Below are 23,389 nucleotides of genomic sequence, written 5' to 3'. Positions count from 1 at the left end.
CTTAGGGGGTTCACATACTTTTTCCACTTTGCACTGTGAGTGTTTGCTCAATGATGTACTCAATGCATGCATGAAAACATGCCATTGTTTGTGTGTTATGTGTTTATGCAGACTGTTATTGTTGTGACTTAAACTGATCATAAAATTTGTTTTGACCCTCAATTATGTATAAAACAATAGTATGTCCAAAGGTTCACATATTTTTGTTTTATGGTATCATATTTCCTTTTGCCGGGATTTGTAATTACTCAGACTGTTTAAATACTCTATATCAAGTTTACTGTGTCACATGGTTGTCGATTGCATGTATACAGTATTGTGCGATATGACTCTGCAACTTCCATTTTGTAAAATATGATTTAACCAAACAGAACTTGTTCCTGGATCAAGATTCTTTGTTTGTTCAGGAACCACATTCCAATCACACAATTTTAGTTCCTTAACCATATTCCTAACCTACACGTAAAATCAGAGAGACATTATTTCATGTTGTTCAGCCTAACTCAAACTCTACACCATAATCCTAAATCTAAGATCTGATTGGTTAATATGAATCTTGTTCCATACCAAAAAGGATGTTACTTCTTAAATCACATTAAGTAATTACAGAAGAGGATTAGGGCCAAGCAATAATAAAAAAATTAAACCATCTCGAGATTAAAGTTGTTAAATTTCGAGAAAAAAGTCTAAATAAAATGTTGAGAATAAACTCGTTAAATTACGAGAAAAAAACTTGTTAAATTTCGAGAAAAAAGTCGAGATAAAATGTTGAGAATAAAGTCATTAAATTACAAGAAAAAAGTTGTTAAATTACAAGGACAAATTCGTTAAATTTTGAGAAAAAAAGTTAAAAAATTACGAATTTGTTCTCATAATTTAACAACTTTTTTCTCGTAATGTATTGACTTTATTTTCAACATTTTATCTTGAATTTTTTATCGAAATTTCACGATTTTTATCTCGTAATTTAATGAGTTTATTCTCAACATTTTCTCGACTTTTTTCTCGAAATTTAACGACTTTTTTCTCATAATGTAACGAATTTGTTCTCGTAATTTAACAACTTTTTTCTCGTAATTTAATGAGTTTATTCTCAACATTTTCTCGACTTTTTTCTTGAAATTTAACGACTTTTTTCTCAATTTAACAACTTTAATCTCGAGATGGTTTTATTTTTTTTATTATTGCTTGGCCCTAATTCTCTTCCGTAAGTAATCTATTTTTACAGCATGTTTCTTTTTTGTTGTCATGCAACATATAATTCAATGCAAGTTAAATCCTTTATGGCCCAATTCCAGGAAAGGGTGCTGTTTGCTGCCTCATTACTTACAGCTAGAATTACAGTTTTTCTCAGTCGCTTTGGTACATTTCTTAGATCAGAATTGAAATTCTCAAAACTACCTGTTCAATTCTCACATCATTGTGTCACTTGTGCACATCAAAAAAGCAGTTTCTCATTTCTTTGAACAAGTTGCAAATGCTTTGGTACATCCATGCAAATGATTATGTACAATTCTCTGTTGTTTCCTACATTATCAGTTGCTTATGTCATGTTGATCAAAATGTATTATATTGGGTCTCTGTTGAATAGTCTCACCCCCCACAACATTTAGGCACAAGCTCATAGCATAAGTCTTTACATGCAAAATGGTTGAACAAGTTATCATAATATGTCAAGCATATTTCTATACTTTCTATATTTCCATTAGACTTTTTTCTAAATCTGTCCTGAATTGGTAAATTGCTCCCAGGTGAATCTTGACGACATGACATGACTCAATAACGACATGACTCAATGACTCAATGACGTTCTCTCAATAAAATACAGTACAAACAGTAAGAGAGTAAATTTGAATCTTTTCCATTCTCTTGCAATTACACTCACACATACACTAAGATGTAACTTATAATTGACAATAATTGTCATCAAAACTTTAGCCATAGTTTCCATCAGAACGTCCCTCCAGAGTAAACGGTTATATTGAGAACATGAACGTCCGTACACAATGACACAAGGACTTGTCATTCTGATGGCACTGACATGTTCATTGACACAGATATTTACTTTTGAGAGATGAACTAAGGATTTTGAGTAAGAGAGTGGCTTTTGCAGGTTATCCATGGTGTTTTGCTATTTGTAAAAATTGTTTTGAGAAATGCACTTACTGTTTTGCAAATTGTGAGTTTGATTCGAGAAATGTACCAAAGCGACTGAGAAAAACTGTAATAGTACTGAACACATTAATTGACTAGAAATGTATCTTGTGTTTTTCTATTAACTCAATTGCATAGAACATACCTGTCTGAGGGCCATGAATATTCCTTTTCCAAAGTTTACATGCCTATAACTCTAGAGTTAGGTTTTATGCAATTCTTTTGATAGAACAAGATACATTTCTAGTTTAAACGTTATTTATTTTTCAAGCATCAGCTGTGTGCAAAGTGAACCACATTTCAATCACTGAAAATTTGTCAAATTCAACTATTTGAACATGGAGCTGCTTTGAGATCCCCATATCTGTGGGACTGAACTATATAGGGCCTTGAAAATGAAGATTTCAAAAGGAAAGTTTATTAAGAATGAGAATCTAAAAGGATATTAAGATATCTTGAATACTTCTAGAGTTACAGGCACTCAGACAGGTATGTTCTATGCAACTGAGTTGATAGAAAAACACGAGATACATTTCTAGTTTCAACATTATTTGTTCTTCAGATATTCCTCTTTAAAAGGAAAAAAAGCCTCAACTGTATGCAAAGTGACCCACATTTGGTTGCCTGAAAATCTGAAAATGGAGCCGCATTAAGTTCTCCATATCTCTGCGACTGAACCATTCAGGGCCTTTAAAATGAAGATACCAAAAGGAAAGTTTGTTAAGAACCAGAATCTAAAAGGATATTAAGATATCTTTAATACTTCTTGAGTTACAGGCAGGCAAACTTGAGGCACAAAGTGTGCTTTTTGCCATTTTTGAACTGTCACTCTTTTTGGCTACTTTGTACTGTGAGTATTAAGGATATTAGCAACTTTTACTCTCTACTTGACTACATTTTTGAATAAGTATATGTACTCTTTACTCCAGTATATTTTGTAATGAGTAATGCAATTACACATTTTTGCATGGCACCTAACTTTTTCTGCAGCAGTTTATTTCTGTTACAAAAGAAGCAATATCACCATCTACAGAGCATTAAAGGTACTAAATCTTGTGCTTTTTGCCCTTACAGAACTTCAACAAGGCTACTTTACACAAATGTGAGTGCATTAGCAGGTAGCTGATGAATTGCAGGTGTTTCATATACAAGATGAGGACATGGCTGCAGTCGAGGCCGAAACCAGCACATCCATTGCAAGTAGACTTTGACAATTTAATTTTACTTAACATTATTATTGAGATTTGGATGTGTTCCTTCCGACTCTGATGAACCAAAGGTGCTACGTGTAATTTGTCACTGCTACGCTGCAATAAACTTCTTCATCGAGATCTTCAACGTCCTCGTCATTTTTTTTCTTACAAGAATAACTGATGCACAGCAACTGAAATTTAAAACAATAACCCGAAGCAGTGTGGTTTTGGCAGTGTTTTAAATTTCATAAACTGTTAAGCCCGAAGTACTGTGGCTAGGTACAGTTGTGAAAAACATTTATTTCATAATGTCTTACATTGGCAAGGCACCCAGCGAGGGATTTCCGAAAAAAGTGCGGAAAGGTAAGCTGTTTTCTTTTTCTTTCTCTTTTCTTTCTTCTAAAGCAACTGAATCATCCCGACGCAGTGTGATGGCAGAGTTGTATTAGATTTGTTTTTTCTAAAGTAATTGAAACAAAGTGGTAAGTTTCTAACACAACTGAAACTGAGTGTATTGTTGTTTTATTTCTAAAGTAACTGAATTCACCCAATGCAGTGTGGTCACAGAATTATTTCTTTATTTGAAAGAATAACTGATGCACAGCAACTGAAATTTAAAACAATAACCCGAAGCAGTGTGGTTTTGGCAGTGTTTTAAATTTCATAAACTGTTAAGCCCGAAGTACTGTGGCTAGGTACAGTTGTGAAAAACATTTATTTCATAATGTTTTCAAAAACATTTCAGTTCTTTTCCCTCAATGAAAGGTTAGATTTTTGCCAATTTTATGAATTAAAGATCATTAAAGATCAGATTTTTACAGTCATCTTTGATCATATTTACCAAGGGTGCCAATAATTCTGACCACAACTGTATGTGGTTTTGTCCAACTAACTATGACAGTGTTACATTTTTAACTATTTAGAGTAGTGAGATTTTAGGTCCGATTGAGTTCATTTGCATCTGAATTAGACTAATGGTTATTATAAAGCAACTAGATATGGAAGGAAGAAAAGATCAGAATGCAGAATGAGATTGCATTTCTTAGAACTAACAATGACATGCTTAAATCATCTGTGGAAACATTGGCCAACAATTTGGCGAAACAAAGGCAGCAAGTGAGTTTATGATCAATAATGGCATAACTGAGAAGACATTGTTAGGTGTCACATTGGGTAACCCAGTTCCAGAAATGCCAGATTTGCAGGAACATAGCTCTGAGGGTTGGGAAAGAGATTCAGTAGTCAAGACACTGACTGTATAGTCAGATTTCCCATGGCACCAGTTCATGCTACTACAACTGTGTGTGCTAGTGAAGGAAGGAAAGAGCAAATGATCTCTACCACGGTCAGAAGTTTTAATCCAACCGAACTAGTAACTGGGCTCAAGAATAGTGGGAAATTTGATTCTGCCAAACAAGATCCATTAGATTTTCTGAAAAACCTGTAGGAATCTGTTGAGATTTACAAATTTACAGATGGTGATGCATGCGTTTTATTAAGAATGTGCTTGCTTGACACTTTGTCTGGAGCCTTACCTCAGAAAGTAAAGGACAGAACTGCAAATAAGTCGGAGAGGAAACAGGCACTGCTTGAGGTCTTAAGCCTAAAACACACCAAGCTGATGCAGATGAACTAGTGGTGACGAAAGCAGACTGTGGGGTTGCCCTGACACACCAAACCGACGTCGACACCCGACGGCCAAGTAGCACATCTGTTCTGCGCCTGCGTAAGAAGAAATGCCTTTCCGTACCAGCAGGTGGCAGTAGCTGAACAGCCATCAGAATGATCAGATGACCTGACTGACCAACAAGCTCAGACATGTCGAATCGGCCGGAAAAAAGGCGATGAGGACCACACTGAGAAAACTTAGTCGGCTGACGAACAAAAACTGCCCAACGGCTGACCGACGGCTTGGTGCGTTCCAGGCTTTTGGTGTGATGTCAGTTAATTGGGATAAAATATCTGAGATGCACATGAGGAAAGGGAAGCACCCATCAGCGTTTTCAAAACAATTCTTGGAGACATTTAAAACATTCAGTGGCAATCCTGACATTACTGAGAACGATGTCCGTTTCAAGTCAGCCTTGATTAACAAATGTGACCCACTCACTCGTTCTGCTGTGTCAAAGCTAGTGACACCTCTCTGAATATAATGACTTTATTGGTAAAATTACAGTTTAACAATAATAATGCTAATGCAAATAGTCAAATGAAAGATGCCAAATCTTGACTTCAAGTTGCTGCCTTTGGCAGAACAGAACGTTCTAGATTATCTGATGGTTTCCATCATAGACCAAGGAGATTTGTAAGAGTAAATTCAAAAGGTGTTATTTTTTGCTATGCATGTGGCATATTGCTAGACATTGTCAATACAATGAGAGGCCTCTTCAAAGCTTTGTCTGTCATGCATGTGGAAGGGATGGTCACATTGCAAGGCATTGTTTGGAGAAAAGAGGGAAAGATCAGGAGGTTGTTTGTTTGGCATGTAGAAAGGTAGGACACAAGGCAAGGCAGTGTCACCTTTCACATGAAAGAAAGATGGGCTATTGCAATTTGCTTAAGAAAACAGGCAATTTAGAAACCCAGTTGGCACTGTTGAAAGGAAATAAAGAAGCCATTCCCACCTCTTCATTTTGATTCTTGTTTCAGATATAAGCATTGAGATGTTTGTCTGGAATGGGTAACCTCCTGGAGAAAGATGATCTGGTCGTTTGAGGACCGAGAAGGCCAGTTAAACCAGTGGAGCCATGGGACATTCTCAAGAAAAAGAACAGTGATCCATGATCTAGAAACCCAGAGATTTCCAGACCTGGAAGATCCAGAACCCCAGGCCTAAATGATCTAGAAACCCTGAGATCCACCATGGGATGGATGGAACCGATGAAGTGACACAGACTCAAACAACAACAGTGACTGCTTCTTCTAGAAGGACTTATAGTCCAGGTGGAAAAGAATGGACAATGAGAAGAGAAACAAGAGGAGATCAAACAAGTTACACAAATAAACAGACTCACTTCACATGAAGAGATACACATATATGCATACTCATTTGCATTAGATATATAATTGTTTATTGGATGCACACATGTGGTTAAAGGATGCCCATACTGAGAAAATGGACACGATACACTTGACAAAATGAAAAAGCATGCACACAGACGCACACATTATGTTGTCTATTGATTGTTGATTGTTGTGAGTTATCACAACTAAACAATATACTAATATCATTGTTATTGGAGACTTGGCTATTGCCTATTCTGGTTTAATTTGGGATGTAAGCTTTAAAACAGCTGATGTGTATGTATCTTCCTTATTATTATTATTATTATTATTATTATTATTATTATTATTATTATTATTATTAATATATTTAAATGTCAAATTGCAGATAACTTGGCTGTGATGGTCCTTGAATGTCTTCTCACCCAAACTCAAGAAAATGTTTGTATTTCATATTGCCAAATTTGATAAGAGTCTCTTTGATAATTCTGCCCAGTTGGATGGAGCTGTAACCAGTGTGCATGAGGTGATGACCCAATGACGGGTAAGATTCTCCGGTGGCCAGCGGAGGACAACCTAAGGCAGGGCTTCACTGCCACTGGGCACCTGCCCAATAGGGAAGGGAGGTGCAATCTGTGAAAAGGGAGTGGATGTGATGCTTCTGTTGGGCCAAGAGCATCAAAGGGGGAACTGTAGAAATTGCAGTCTGCCCCAACCCAGATTCCACTCCCAAGTATATTTTAGAATGAGCTCATCCTCAAAATGGCTTAATTATCATAAAAGAAGAAAGTCAACTGTGATATTGTTTATGTACCATTTGATTGATCAAATCCTGAGCAAATGGTCATCAATTGTAGAATGGGAATTGGTATGAGATACAGAGAACCATCTCAGATATTGAGGTGTCACAACTTCATTAACATACAGACCACTGCTGTTACAACAGGAGCAATTTCATTTACCTTAAGAGTGGTAAACTCTAATAAAAGGTTTGAGATTTCGATGTTCTGGGTTCATTCTGACTCTGATGAACCAAAGGTGCTACATGTACTTTGTCACTGCTATGCTGCAATAAACTTCTTCAACATCTTCAACGTCTTCATAATTTTTTCTTACAAGACCTTTTGAAGGATTTTGGTTTGCCTATGCCCTTTTTGAGCACTTGAGCTTAACTGAGACTTAGATGCTTTGTTGATATTAGCAATATTGAGGTATTCAGTTTTATAGATTTTAGATTTTAGAAAATAAATGTGATTGCTCTCCTCACAAATCAATTCTTTCTTGTTTTTCACTGGCATGTCTCTTAGGATTAGGCCTTAGTTTCATTTGGACATTTAAATGGCTTTAAATGTAAAATGTACCTTAAAAACATTATTGGTTTGCATCTTGAGACAAAACAATGACACATTTTGACATATGTCGGTGCAAATTGCTTTCAGTTAAAACCGCTCAAACATGCATTTTAGTCTGGGACCTTGTCTGTGAAACCGGGGGTTTGACTTTTATTCAAATGATATTGGAATTGGTGACTTGTAACTTGTAATGGAGTCATTTTTGCTGTAAGATATCTCTACTTTTCAGGTACTCTTTACACCTCTGTATTTGAGATTAAAATGGGCTGAGTCTTTCATTTAAAAGGAATAAAAAATATTAAATTATATATATATACACTGTGACTTAATTTCCCTTTAAATTATTGATCTTTTTAATGATATTTGATTAAGTTATATTCAATAGCTTATAAATTTTCTCCTTAAAAATGTCAAGTTCTTTTGTTATTTTGTCCTCTTCACTTCCTCAACAATAACCTTTCTCGTACAGATAGTTATTCATTTACTGCTATAGGAATTCGATTTATAATGCGTATTACTACAGTAAGAGTAAAATAATTTTATCTGCCCATGCCTTTATTTGTTAAGGTTTGTCTCAAATGAGGAAGGACAGTGTATATTTTGTGAAAACATTCTTTTTTTATTTTAGAATAAAAATAGTGCACATAAAACTACATACTATTCAAAAAGAATAAAAGTTACTTGTACAAAAGGCACTGATAGTGAACTGATAAGATTGTGTATACAACTTTCACCACAAATCCAATAATTTAGTCACATGATATATTGACAATCTAGAGCTAATTCATTCTGCATGAAGCACAGTACACAGAATACAAAACTGCTACATAATCAAATGAATTCTTATATACATTGATTTTAAAGTTCTACATAGCAGAGGTTTCAAGTTGATTCACTTTAGAATCTTGTCTCTGGTTTGGTGTCTGTTTCGACTTCCATTTTCATGTCCTGCAGAAAAAAAAAGCAGTTATTCCTTTAAATGATTTAATATTTAATTTTAACAGGTTCAATCCCACGTGTTTGTTGGGTCGCTTACCGGCATTTCTTGGCTTTTCAACCAATTGGACATGCTGCTGCCATTAATGTGTTGGTATTGGAAACTTCCTGAGACCTGTTTGCATAAGTTCAAATCAGACATACATTTTAATCATGCATTTTTAATAAATGTAACAAATTAATATTTGAATGAACAAATGAAGCTTGTACGATCGCCAAACGTTTTCGTTCACCTTCTCGCTCACAGTCTTCGGTGGATGGGACTCATAAATGTAGAGCATTGCATCATGGATGGTCAAAAAGAAGATAGATGTCTTGATTTCATCATCAAAAAATTTACAGCTCTTCAGCTTCTCTATGATATACGCTGGAAACGGCATGCCAAAGGTTTCAGTTACTACACAGTTTTATTATTACAGACCATTATGCTATATTATAATAACCATGGCACTGCAGATAAGGGGAAAACATTGTAAAATACACTACAAATACCCTTTAACCTGCAGGAAAGAAGGAAAAAAAAGTACTTACGGTCACAGCCAACTATGTAAACGTCAACATCTATGCGTATAAATTCCTTTAAGGCCTGTAAACGGAAGTGTTTGTAGTCTATTAGATCTGTTTTCAGATTATCATATTAGAATTTAATGCATTGTACTTGTAGAACTTGAGTGCAGAAATACTAAGAGATTAGCAAAAGTTATTAAATGTACAATTTGCTTTCAGAATGAACACGACCGCCGTACCGCTTGGAGTCCTTTGAGTGCAGATATATCCAGGAATGAGACTGCAGAGAAGTCCAGGACCAAACTGTGGATGTTCACAGGAGGGACTTGGATGTTGGCAGGAAGTTCTGCGTTCCAGTTCACCTGGATTGGAAGATCTGAATAGTCTGTGGGCTTGTCTAGGTCCTCCATGTTGCTTTCATCCTCTGACTCTTCAATAGGCATTGAACATGTGGCCTGTAGTCCGTTCTATAGCGAAAGACATTTAAGGTAACTTTAGATAGATATCTAAATGATAAGATTAGTACATTTAGATATCATTTAAGAATCAGATATCAAAGCAGTGGACGCAACACAGCTACATTGCACACAATAAAATTTTACACAATAAAATATAAGTAGTCCTTGAGATCATTATCATGTTTAAGAACTTGATGACGTACAGCTGTTAAGGTCAGCTCCCCTTTCTTGATCAGTTTCTTAATCTTCTTCACCGCCTTGTTCCTTTTCCTCAGGATTCTCAGAGGATTAAAGCCCACCTGCATTGAAGAAAAGAGGTTAGGTTGTGATTGTCAGCTGGTAATGTCGTCTGAGGTCTGGGTTATCACACTGAAACAACTGCACTCACAGCGTCCTTCAGTTTGTCTCTGAAGAAATCGATGTTTGCGAAGAAAATAGGAGATGGGATTTTGAAAATCTTTACTCCCTCTGGCTCATAGATCTGTAGGAGATTTAGAAAGAAAGAAAGAAAGAAAGTGAAGATAAGGCAAACTTTTGTTTCTTTCCTTCATTTGCTTCTTTTCAGATGCTTTCTAAGCTGTTCATATCTTGGCCCATCATGTGCTTTGACAGACCAATAGATAAAAAGGTCATATTTTATATTAGGTTCTGTAATTGCATGCAGGTTATAGTGTAATTATATATTTAAGTACTGAGTAATAATAATTAACTACATGTACGTACTATAGGATTAGGATTAGGGTGTGGTTTGGGGTTAGTTGCATGTAATTATGCACAATTTATAACTACATGTAACGTGTAACAAGGACACTAAAATAGTGTTACCATTTTTTTTAAAGTCCCCCTGTAGTCAATCATTGTATCCATTAAAACTCATCTTGAGTCATCATCCATATGCATTATTATGCAAATTAGCCCCGCCTCCACTCACTTACGCAGCTCAGAGATGAACTCGCTCAACTTACTGAGGTAAACACTGCACAGTGGTATCGCTCTTTACAACATCAGACACATAAAGGTAATTAATATGACTGGCCTTTTGCTTGACTATGTTATCAAACAGCTAATAATGTGTTGCTAATGTTACACAAACCATGTCCCCGTTCGCTAGTGTCAGTGGTAGTTTGTGACGTCACAGAGACCAGCGATTTCAAACCTTTTTTTCTTTTTTTTTTTTCTTTTTTTCACTGCAGCCTTAAGTAGAAAATACTCAGCAATGGTGTTGACTTATGAATTTGCACATGGTTTGTCTTAAAGGAACACTCCACTTTTTTTGAAAATAGGCTAATTTTTCAACTCCCCTATAGTTAAACAGTTGAGTTTTACCGTTTTAGAATCCATTCAGCTGATCTCCGGTTTTGGCGGTACCACTTTTAGCATAGCTTAGCATAGTTCATTGAATCTGATTAGACCGTTAGCATCGCGCTTAAAAATGACCAAAGAGTTTTGATATTTTTCCTATTTAAAACTTGACTCTTCTGTAGTTAAATTGTGTACTAAGACCGGCGGAAAATAAAAAGTTGTGATTTTCTAGGCTGATATGGCTAGGAACTATACTCTCATTCAGGCGTAATAATCAAGGAACTTTGCTGCCGTTCCGTGGCTGCAGCAGTGCAATGATATTACGCAGCGCCTGTGAGCCCCTGCTTGCACAGGGAACGTGCCGTGCAACCATGGAGACGTTTGTGAGAGACGCTGCGTAATATCATTGCACTGCTGCAGCCATGATACGGCAGCAAAGTTCCTTGATTATTACGCCTGAATGAGAGTATAGTTCCTAGCCATATCAGCCTAGAAAATCACAACTTTTTATTTTCCGCCGGTCTTAGTACACAATTTAACTACAGAAGAGTCAAGTTTTAAATAGGAAAAATATCAAAACTCTTTGGTCATTTTTAAGCGCGATGCTAACGGTCTAATCAGATTCAATGAACTATGCTAAGCTATGCTAAAAGTGGTACCGCCAGAACCGGAGATCGGCTGAATGGATTCGAAAACGGTAAAACTCAACTGTTTAACTCTAGGGGAGTTGGAAAATTAGCCTATTTTCAAAAAAAGTGGAGTGTTCCTTTAAAGTGTATTAAAAACACCACATAGACATATAAGCAACATTAAAAACTTGATTTTCTCCATGGGGGGACTTTAAATATAAGTAGAATGTAAAAACATTTATGTGCATTTAAATGAAAGTACATATAATACTAAATGACAAAGAGGATGCATCTGTGGCGGACTTACATTGACATAGTCCTTGCGATCTCTGTAGATATCTGTCCCCGAGATATTAGCCAGGACACTGCAGCGTGGACTGAAGGTCAGATCAGATAAATAGATTATCAATAACAGATTAGGTTATAAATAAGAATGGTCACACTTTAGATTACGGTCCTGTTCTCGCTATTAACTAAATATTAACTATGACTTTTGCCTCAGTAAACTAATTACTGTTTATTAATAGTTAGTAAGGTAGTTGTTGTTTAGGTATTGGGTAGGATTATGGGATGCAGAATGTAGAATATGGTCATGCATAGAATATGGTCATGCAGAATAAGGCATTAATATTTGCTTTATAAGTACAAATAAACAGCCAATATCCTGGTAATGTGCATGCTAATAAGCAACTAGTTAAAGGTGATAAAGAGGATCTTTTCGTCGACTGAGAAACCAAAGACTGTTAGTGAGTTTTTGAAATGAGCACATGCGTAAGAACAACCCCCCTCCTTCACAGCTCATTTCAAGGGAACGCCTCCCAAAACTCGTGCACGAGTATTGGAACACGAGTGTTTACCGCTGGCATTCGCTGTGTCGTGTTAGTGGATTCATTATGTCGGACTCACTGCAGGTAACTCATAATCTGCAGTTGTTACTCTTGTCTCCGGACAAAAACATTGCATGCGGCGCCTATGGAGTGTGGAAAGTTACTGGAGCGCACAGCCACGCTCGTCTCTTACAAGGAACGTCATGGCAGTGATTGACAAGCCAGAGGGCCAATCGTTTATGCAATGATCGCGTAAACGATTGGCTGATGTTTTTAAGGCCCTTCCTCATGCACAGATGATGTATATTAATATAGTGCACCTAATAAATAGTCTTTTATCAGTTAGTAAAGACAGTTTCAAGTAATATTGCAAAAATGTATAAAACAAAACATCCTCTTTAGCACCTTTAATAGTGAGATTTGGACCATAAACTAAAGTGTTACCATAAGAATAGATAAATGATAGTGATTTTGAAAAACCTAAACCACATTTCTCTGTCTAAATCTCAATATCTTTAAAGAAGCAATTAGTATTTATACCATATTCAATTCAATTATACCATTTCAATTGTCTTATATTCAGATCCATTTAATTGATCAACACTTACAACTGAGCCCTGAAGACCACCGTGAGGAGCTCCAGTCCAAGTCCAATGGCAAGTCCTATGTCCAGCCCCAGGAATATAGCTGCCAAACAGGTCCCCACCCAAACAATCTGGAGAACGACGACAGAGGATGGCATTACACCGAGTACAGAAATCAGAGATATGGCACTTGACAGTTCAAGGTGATTTAAAATGCTACAAGTTTGGGAATGGAATTCTTATTATTAAGAAGCTGAAATTTGAAATCTGTTTGTCAACTTGGATAACGTTTTTTTTTCTTTTTCTGAAATCTCTTCTTTGCATTTAGACAGAGAGGTCAAAGAGTCTTACACAGTCAGGACGGTCTTTCTTCCACAGGTAAGGAACTGTAACCACCTGCATCAACATCCCCTTCAGGTTCACAACCACCACTGCGCCCAACAACGACTGCAGTCACACAACACAACTACTTCAAACAATTACCTCAAAATGCAAACACCTTTTTTTTCTGTTATTGAAGCCAATATGTGCATGTTTAAAGAATTTAAATACTTTGAATTGGGTTCCTACCTTTGGTAGAGGTTCCAGCAAAAACCCAATCCCCAAGATTACCACCAACACGATAATGGCAGAGATTAAACCAGCTATCTGAAAATAAAAAAATATATACATATATATATAAATAAAACAAAATAACTAAAGAGATTTATAATGTTACAAAAGATTTCTATTTCAGATAAAAAAACCAAATCATTATATTAGAATGATTTCTGAAGGATCATGTGACTCTGAAGACTGGAGTTATGATGCTGAAAATTCAGCTTTGCATCACATGAATAAATTACAGTTTAAAATATATTAAAACGGAAAATGGTTATTTTAAATAGTAATACAATTTTACAGTTTTTACTAGGGCTGGGCGATATATCGAATGCTTTTGTCACGCGCATTTCGTCGGTAAAGCCGGCTCCCTGATTACCGCTAAATTGCCATCACCTGCTTTCAAATGGAGCGGCATTTAACACAGAGCCTTAGATCACTGACAAGCTACGCAATATCGCGTTCATTATCGAAGGCGATTCATCTGCGATATGAACGCGATATTATCAGTGATCTACGGCTCTGTCTATTAAATGCCGCTCCATTTGAAAGCAGGTGATGGTGATTTAGCGGTAATCAGGGAACCGGCTTTACTGAAGAAATGCGCGTGACAAAAGCATTCGATATATCGCCCAGCCCTAGTTTTTACTGTATTTTTGATCATATAAATGCAGCCTTGGTGATCAAAAAACATCAACAAATCTTACCGACCCTAAAAATTGGAATCCTAGTGTATACAATAAAGCAAAAACAAGTGTTTTATATGAAGTTTTAAGTGGGAAGAGTTATTTATATTTAAAGGCTTAGTTCACCAAAAAATGAAAATTCTGTCATTAATTACTCACCTTCATGTCGTTCCACACCCGTAAGACCTTCATTCATCTTCAGAACACAAATTAAGATATTTTTGATAAAATCCAATGGCTCATTGAGACCTCCATTACCAGCAAGATCCAGAAAGCTACTAAAGGCATATTTAAAAAAGTTCATGTGACTACAGTGGTTCAATCTTAATGTTATGAAGCGGCGAGAATACTTTCTGTGCGCCAAAAAAACAAAGTAACAACTTTTCAACAATATCTAGTGATGGACGATTTCAAAACACTGCTTCATGAAGTTTCGAATCTTTACGAATCTTTTGTTTCAAATCAGTGATTTAGATTGCATATCAAAGTGCCAAAGTCACGTGAACTATTGAAATTTCAAAATGTAACAAAGCCTCATTCACTGAAATCGCGTGGCTTTGGCTCTCCAAACCACTGATTCGAAACAAAAGATTCGTAAAGCTTCGAAGCTTCATGAAGCAGTGTTTTGAAATAGGCCATCACTAGATATTGTTGAAAAGTCTTTATTTTGTTTTTTTTTGGTGCACAAACATTAAGGTTAAACCACTGTAGTCACATGAACTGTTTTAAATATGTTTTACCTTTCTGGGCACTGTGTTAATTATCTTGCTGTCATTACAGGCCTCACTGAGCCATCAGAATTCATAAAAAATATCTTAATTTGAGTTCCGAAGATGAACGAAGGTCTTACGGGTGTGGAACAACATGAGGGTGAGTAATTAATGACAGAATTTTCATTTTTGGGTGAACTAACCCATTAAGGCACTCTTTTGTTTATTCTATTATTTACCACATGTCTTAACCCTCTCTGAGCACTAGAGGCCAGTATTTCTCTGTGGCTGGAAAACAAATTCCCCAATTGAGACGCCACAGATGCAAAATTACCTGTTCCGGCCAGTGAAAAATGCTTGCAAACAGTTTTACAGAGGTTGAGCGTCTTGTTTCTTGGAGCTGTTTACCTGTGTTTTTCCTCCAGTGCTTTCTTGAACCGCACTTCTGGAGAGAGCTGTACTGGCTGCCAGAGACTTGAACGATCCTCCAAAGATGTTGCTTGCCCCAAACGCAATGAGTTCCTGTGTGATTATATGTGTCATCACAGATCTTCTTATTTTACTGACTGATTGTCTTCTCACATCTTAGTTACATTTTATATGTGGGATGTTAGTCAGGGCTTACTTGATTTCCATCTATAACGTAGTCATGCTTTACAGAATAGACTTTAGCGACTGCAAAAGCCACGGCAAATCCCACAATAGCTATTGGGAAAGCCTCCATTGCTGTCATCTGGAAAACCTGCAGGTCCGGAGCCATTGGGGACTCAAACCTGGACAGATGAAAATGTGTTTATTTTTCATGCCACCATCAGTGCAGGACAAATTTGTTTTTGTTGCCGTGTAACGGTTATGCAAGAACCTTATAAATGTTTTAATTAAAAAAAAAAAAATTCAATTGAATTTTAGCCCATGTATGCACACTTAATTTGACAATATGACATATTTGCAGCTGTATGCATTTAAAATGTAGATCTCTTCCTGGAAAATGGACCAAAAATATTGGTGACTCATCCTGTACTACAATTTTTGTCCAATCAAATGCTCTCTAGAATGAGAATGCCCATGCCCTAATATTTTTATTCTTCTTATTATTAATAAAAAAAATTTAAGGGTCCCTTCAGTATGTCTCACCCAAATTTCTATAAGAAATTTGTCAACACAGAAAGGAAAACATATTTCATGGGGTCTTTACTTGTAAATCATGAGTTTATTAGTACCATTTTAAAATATTATGCAGATTGCGATGCTTACGTGTTTGGAATTTTTCCCACCACGTCCACTCCATGATTTTCGCTGAATTTGAACGCATATGAGACGCCACAAGCTATGATGGTCTGTTGGGAAAAGTACTTTTAAATAAATATTAAATGACATTTATTATTTGCTTTGGACACAAATGATAAGATTTATGGGACTTAAATGAATTATGTGCATAATTATATGGTAGATATACAAATATACTGGTTGATAAACTTTATCATGTCATAAAAAGGAATAACATTACTAATGTCACCGTTTACAGAATAGGTTACAGGTGCACAGATTTAGAATAGGTAAAGGTGAATGGTACAGAAATGGGTTCACTCAACTCACCACAATCACTTCTATGGGAATTGGCACTGGTAACTTTGACTTAAATCTGTCGTTGATCTCCTTCACTCCCAACACCAGCACCATCACCACAATTGAAGTGACCAGATCATGGATATTTGTGGAGGTGATCTGGGTAAATACACTCTCAAGAGTCTGCAGATAAAGCAAAGGACACAGATCGTTTTGCAGGAGTCATTTTTTGCACTGTAGTCTACTCATATTTTAGTTATATATATTTCATAGTTCTTTTGCAATCATATAAACAGACTTAGAGCTTATCATATGAGCGCATATAATATGTTCTATACATTCAATACACTATAAAAAATGACATTCTTCCTCAGTATTTTTGTCTTGTTAACCAATACAAATATCTAAACATTCTTAAATCAAGATAGTGAGTTTTTATTCAAACAAGAACAAATATTTCCCAATGGGGTTAGAAAAATCAACTTAATTAAAAGGGAGACAAGTTTATTTTTCTCATTCCACTGGCAGATATTGTTCTTGTTTTAAGCAAAACCTCACTTAATTTTGATTCATTGTTCAGAAAATAAGACTTAAAGGGATAGTTCACCAAAAAATGAACTCAACCTCAGGTTTTTCCAAACCTGTATAAGCTTCTTTCTTCTGTTGAACACAAAAGAAGATATTTTGAAGAATGTTGGTAACCAGACAGTTGGTGGGCCCCATTCATTTCCATAGTTGGAAAAAATATACTATGGAAGTCAATGGGTGCCGTCAACTGTCCAGTTCTTTACAATATCTTCTTTTGTGTTCAACAGAAGAAAGAAACTCATACAGGCTTGGAATAACATGAGGGTGAGTAAATGATGACAAAATTTTCATTTTGGGGGGGAACTATCCCTTTAATATCTGTCATTTTGCTTCTCAGGTTTTTTTGCTATGTAATATATTTATAATATTGTGTGTGTGTGTGTGTGTGTGTGTGTGTGTGTGTGTGTGTGTGTGTGTGTGTGTGTGTGTGTGTGTGTGTGTGTGTGAGAGAGATACTGTTAATATAAACTGGGGGTTTTAGTTCAATAATGTTTTTAATCAGTATTATTTTTGTATTATTTGTTTGATTTTGGATGATTGTGACTGTGAGGAGCTAGAAAAGTGTCTTGTGACCTACATATATAATAGCAAATGGTCCGCTGAAACCCGGCACAGTCAGTCCTAGTATAAACTTGAGTTGAGATATCAGGATGTGAACAGCAGCTGCGGTGGTGAATCCCGATATTAGAGTATCCGACAGGTACATGACAATGAATCCCACCTGCAGCAGCCCCATACCAAGCTGAAAATAAAGAGAATGACGATAAGCATCAATGTGATTGAAAACAGTCATTGCACTTAAGTTTAATAATCAGAGGATGGTTGATGTACCTGGAATAAACCCACTAGGACAGTGAGGGAGGCAGACACTAAGATCCTCTGTTCGTCTTTCGTCAGGCCCTCAAACGCAGTGATGTTGGCCGGAGGACCCTCGTCGGGCACCAGTCTGGTCACTGCTGCCCCCACCATGAGACTCAATACAGGGAAAGCTCCTGGCGTGAAGAACAACACAAAATGGTGAGCATATTTACAGTATATTCAATGTCTTCATAGGCAGAAACCATTGACTCTTTTTTGATATCTGTCTGATTAAAGTCCATCTATCTATTTAAAATGTTTCTGTAAAATCAAACATTTAATTTTATATTATTACACATTATTATTATTGTATTTCTTTACTTAAGGTTTTTTTTTTTATTTGAAGCTGTGAAGCAAAATGTATGACACAACTGTTGTGTTTTTGTTGTTGTTGTGAGATGATTTAAATATGTTATTGAAGCATAGTTTTGACAAATCATTTTGGAGATTTCAATCTTTGTCCATTCAAGCAGTGTTGGGGAAAGTTACTTTTAAAAGTAATTCATTATTGCGTTAAAAATAATCTCTAAAAAAGTTACTAATTGCATTACTTTTTATGGAAATTAAAGGGTTCGTTCACCCAAAAATGAAAATTCTGTCATTTATTACTCACCCTCGTGTCGTTTCACACCCGTAAGACCTTCGTTAATCACAAATTAAGATATTTTAGTTGAAATCCGATGGCTCCGTGAGGTCTCCATAGGGAGCAATGACATTTCCTCTCTCAAGATCCATTAATATACTAAAAACATATTTAAATCAGGTCATGTGAGTACAGTGGTTCAATATTAATATTATAAAGCGACGAGAATATTTTTGGTGCACCAAAAAAAAACAAAATAGCGACTTATTTAGTGATGGCCGATTTCAAAACACTGCTTCATGAAGCTTCGGAGCATAATGAATCAGTGTATCGAATTATGATTCAGATCGCGTGTCAAACAGCCAGCGGCTGAAATCACGTGACTTTGGAGCTCCAAACAACAGATTCGATACACTGATTCATTTATGCTCCGATGATTCCTGAAGCAGTGTTTTGAAATCGGCCATCACTACATAAGTCGTTATTTTGTTTTTTTGGTGCTCCAAAAATATTCTCTTCACTTTATAATATTAATATTGAACCACTGTACTCACATGAACCGATTTAAATATGTTTTTAGTACCTTTATGGATCTTGAGAGAGGAAGTGTCATTGCTCCCTATGGAGGCCTCACAGAGCCATCGGATTTCAACTAAAATATCTTAATTTGTGTTCTGAAGATGAACGAAGATCTTACGGGTGTGGAACGGCATGAGGGGGAGTAATAAATGACAGAATTTTAATTTTTGGGTGAACTAACCCATTAATGTTACATTACTTTTGCATTATTTTATCTCATCTGGGCTGAGCTTGATTGTTTGTTTTTTAACAAGAACAACAATAATTTTGGGCTATTTTTGGCAAATCTAAAGGCCTTTTCACACTAAAAGTGAAATGTATACTTAGATATTTTGTTGTAAATTTAAAAGTAATGTGCTACTTTACTAGCTACTTGAAAAAAATGTAATCAGATTATGTAACTTGCGTTACCCCCAACACTGCATATTATATACAAAAGAAGCTGCGCTTAGCAAATAATAGCTGGCCAGGGTTGTTACCAAGATGTCTCCAACTGATCTCAGTCGTGCCAAATCTAAATTAGACGCTACAAAACTGCACAATAAAAATGAATGGTTATAGCATTATAATGAAAAAAGGGTTTTGCAACATCTAGACAGTGGTCAATGACACAAAGTTGTTGGTGTCATTCACATAAACCTGTTTACAATAGTACTCACCCACTGAAATGTGTCGTGAGGTGCCCAGAAAAAAATAGATGATGACTGGGAAAAAAGCAGCATACAATCCATACCAGGTAGAGATGGATGCCAGCAAACTGAAGGCTAGTCCTGAGGGGAAAATATAACTATTAACCAAACCCTGGTAGCATAGTTATATAATCTTCATCTGATATGTGGATGCCCTTATTATCCCCCTATTATCCCCCTTATCAACACCTTCCCTCAAGTCCATCACAAATGAGAATGTTGTTGATATGTTTTTGAAGTGAGTGAATGACATAAGCAAAAATAGTTCACATAACATACAGTACAGTAATTGAGATTATTTAAAAAGAAATGTATTAGCTCTTTATGTATTTTTCAGCCAACTTTTTAGAGGCTTCCTTTGCTCAATATATACTGAATCTCTGGAATATCTTCTAATAACACATAGATACCAGATAAATGCACTTTTCACTTATTTTGATACACTTCCTATCACCTCATATCAGAGTTATCTCATAAAAAACTGCGTAGACACTCACATCAGTCACAATTCAGTCACAGGCTTCAGTTCATAAAGATAAACTAAACATTCTTACGGCCTGATATCATCTAATATCATGAATCTATTTCAACAGCTTATGTTGTGAATGTTCCTGTTGAGTAACTCTCAATAAGAGCTTCGTAAGATGTTACCTTGTAGGACGGCAACTAGTCCAGTGCTGACGCCAGACACAATGTCATTTAACAGCCATTCTTTGATCGGGTAGATCCTTATCCATCCAATAATAGGCAGCAGAGAAATAGCAGCGTTCTTTGCACGTTCTGAAGTACAACTAGCAAACACCAAGGATGTTATTTGTGTTTTTCTGCATGCAGGATCATGGTATATGATACATGAAACATACCAGTTATTAAAAATAATTATTTTTCTCACGGCATATGAAGTGTTATTACCCACTAAAAAAGACTGACAACTATATCTGCTTTTGTTATATTATATTTTGAACATATCCAGAAATGCAGTAGTACACAGTAAAAAAGAATTGTTGGTTTAACTTAAAATTTTGAGTTCTTTTAATTTAAAAATTTGAGTTAATACAATGAATGCGATTTGGTTTAATCAACAGAAACTCTAAATATTTCTTGCCTCTAGTTTTTATACATTTTTCTGCACTGCTTGATAATATTTAGAAGTAGCATACTTACGTGAAGTACTGTATAAAATGGTCCAGTAATCTCTTGTGTTTCCGATAGACTTTTGCATGTTCGTCTTCGAAGGTGTCTTCTGAGTATAGTGGTCTGTTCACCGCATACTTCTGCGTTGAGGGTCGGAGCATTGTGCGCCCGTAGAGCTACTGATCTGTGTGTGGTGACCAAATAAAGTTAATTTAAGAATATCTGCTCTAGCTCTGGCAACTGTCAAGCTGAAGCTGTCGCCTTTTGTATTTATATTGGCAATCATGGAAATTATGTGTAAGATGGAGGTGTTTTCTCAAGCGTACTATGAGTAAACATCATGCAACTACTACACAGTGTGAGTTCATGTGTGTGTTGATGAGTGTATGATAGTATGTGCGTATCCACCTTCACTTTTAGCCTGATATCTCTTAAGATGGATGTTTCTGTGGGAAAATGTGGGATTTTCCACAATTTTAGATGATTGGCTATTTGTATATGAACATATTCAGGCCTTTTGTCAGCAGTTCTGTTAAAGTAGGGATTGGTTAGCAGCTCCAAACAACATTAAATATTATTAATTTTAAAGTTTAATCCCAGCATCCTTCAGAGGATTAACAGGAACGATCAATAACTTTGTTTGAAAATTAAGCATTTACCTTTATCTTAGTTTTTTGCCCATGGAATGCCCAGACTTTAATTTGTATTAAGTCACACTACTGTTTAAACATTTGGGGTCAACAAGATAAATATATATATATATATATATATATATATATATATATATATATATATATATATATATATATATATATATATATATATATATATATATATATATATATTATCTTGTTGACCCCAAATGTTATTTTTTATATATATATATATATATATATATATATATATATATATATATATATATATATATATATATATATATTATATGAATATTTGTTTTCATTTGTTTTTGTAAGGATGCATCAAATTGATCAAATGCGACAGCAAAGACTTTTAGTTTGTAAATAATAAACATATCATACTTTGTAAAATAAATGCTGTTCTTATTAAGATTCTTTTCATCAAAGAATCCTGAAAACATGTATCAGTTTCCACAAAAATATTAAGCAGCACAACCGTTTTCAACAATGATAATAATCAGAAAAGAAATCAGCATATTAGAATGATTTCTGAAGAATCATGTGACACTGAAGACTGGAGTATTTACGCTAAAAATCAAGCTTTATTTATTAGGAATAAATTTTGTTTTAAAATGCATTAAATTTGAAAACAATTATTTTAAATTGTAATAATATTTCACAATATTACATTTTTTACTGTGTTTTTGATCAAATAAGCATAAAAGCTTTCAAATAAATATTTACCGACCCCAAACTTTTGAACAGTAGTGTATTTATTGTATTAATATTGTAATATTGTAATAATATTGTGTTTTTGCAATGTGATAATCCTACCTGAGGTATTAAATATTCGGAGTTTGCTGTTCCTGTGTTGCTTCAAAAGTTGCGGTGCTCTGTCTGAGATCTTTCATTTAGAGTGTTCATTTATAAATTGCTATACTTATCATGTCTGTAATTATTAACAGTCATCAAGATACCTTCTTCACATTACCAGCCACATCTCCCGCTTATCCCTGACCATTGTTCTTGCTGATAAAAACTTGGCAAAAGCCATCCGCTTATCAATTTTTCCCTTTCATCCCCTCATACATCAAATGTCAAGATCTTTTGATACTGCAGATATTACGGGCGAACCATATTAGTTTGTTCTTTGTCTATTGTGTAATATTAAAATATAAAATTAAAAGTGTGTGTATCATGTATTTATATTAGTACTTCTTTTCTAATATTGATGTTAGTTCCGGGATGCCGATTGGTCATAACAGCATTTCTGTAACGCCAAACTAATTGATAGTGTATATTATCAGCTATGACGACAAACAACTGTTCACCTAGTTGTGCTGCATCCACAGAATGGCATTCTGTTATTGTTTACATGTCATATCCTGAGGCCTAATGAATTCAATGCATAATGAATGTACAATTTGTACAGTCTGATGGTTCCCTCCTTGAACAGCAAACTTCCTGTTACCTGACATGAACTTAGGTTATGCAAAATCTTTTTTTTTTAATGACACATAATTCATTGAAATTCTGAGAGTCACTAAGTTTGGGGTTTCATTCTCATGTGATCTCATGTGAGATGACTGTCATTCTTTTGTAAATTCTTTTCATTCTATTCAAATCCTTCCATATCTTTAACTGCGTATGATTACTGATGTTTCATCACTATGCTATTTTTGTTGCTTTAGTGAACAACATTCAGAATTTTGGATGCGGGTGTGTTTGTGTGTGAGCGTACACTTTAAAAAAT

The 23,389-nt window shown here is 35.4% G+C and overlaps 1 protein-coding gene across 1 annotated transcript; it reads right to left on the bottom strand.

The window, feature by feature from the left end:
• Nucleotides 1–8,305: 8,305 nt before the first annotated feature.
• Nucleotides 8,306–22,639, bottom strand: slc26a3.2 (solute carrier family 26 member 3, tandem duplicate 2). Its single transcript, XM_067392038.1, has 21 exons — nt 22,471–22,639; nt 21,029–21,182; nt 20,516–20,655; nt 19,835–19,945; nt 17,987–18,147; nt 17,733–17,897; nt 16,598–16,750; nt 16,256–16,338; nt 15,627–15,774; nt 15,410–15,523; nt 13,576–13,653; nt 13,357–13,452; nt 13,030–13,136; nt 11,902–11,971; nt 10,052–10,144; nt 9,867–9,962; nt 9,445–9,672; nt 9,230–9,284; nt 8,932–9,065; nt 8,739–8,813; nt 8,306–8,650 (listed from the first exon to the last, which is right to left on the bottom strand). The coding sequence occupies exons 2-21, from the start codon at nt 21,157–21,159 to the stop codon at nt 8,600–8,602; spliced, it is 2,289 nt and encodes a 762-aa protein (XP_067248139.1). The 5' UTR covers nt 21,160–21,182; nt 22,471–22,639; the 3' UTR covers nt 8,306–8,599.
• Between the last annotated feature and the right edge of the window lie 750 nt (nt 22,640–23,389).

Source organism: Chanodichthys erythropterus, chromosome 8 (genome assembly GCF_024489055.1).
Source record: "Chanodichthys erythropterus isolate Z2021 chromosome 8, ASM2448905v1, whole genome shotgun sequence".
NCBI classification, from domain to species: Eukaryota; Metazoa; Chordata; class Actinopteri; order Cypriniformes; family Xenocyprididae; genus Chanodichthys; species Chanodichthys erythropterus.
Note: the sequence above shows the minus strand (reverse complement) of the source record. Positions and strands in the feature narration are given on the sequence as shown.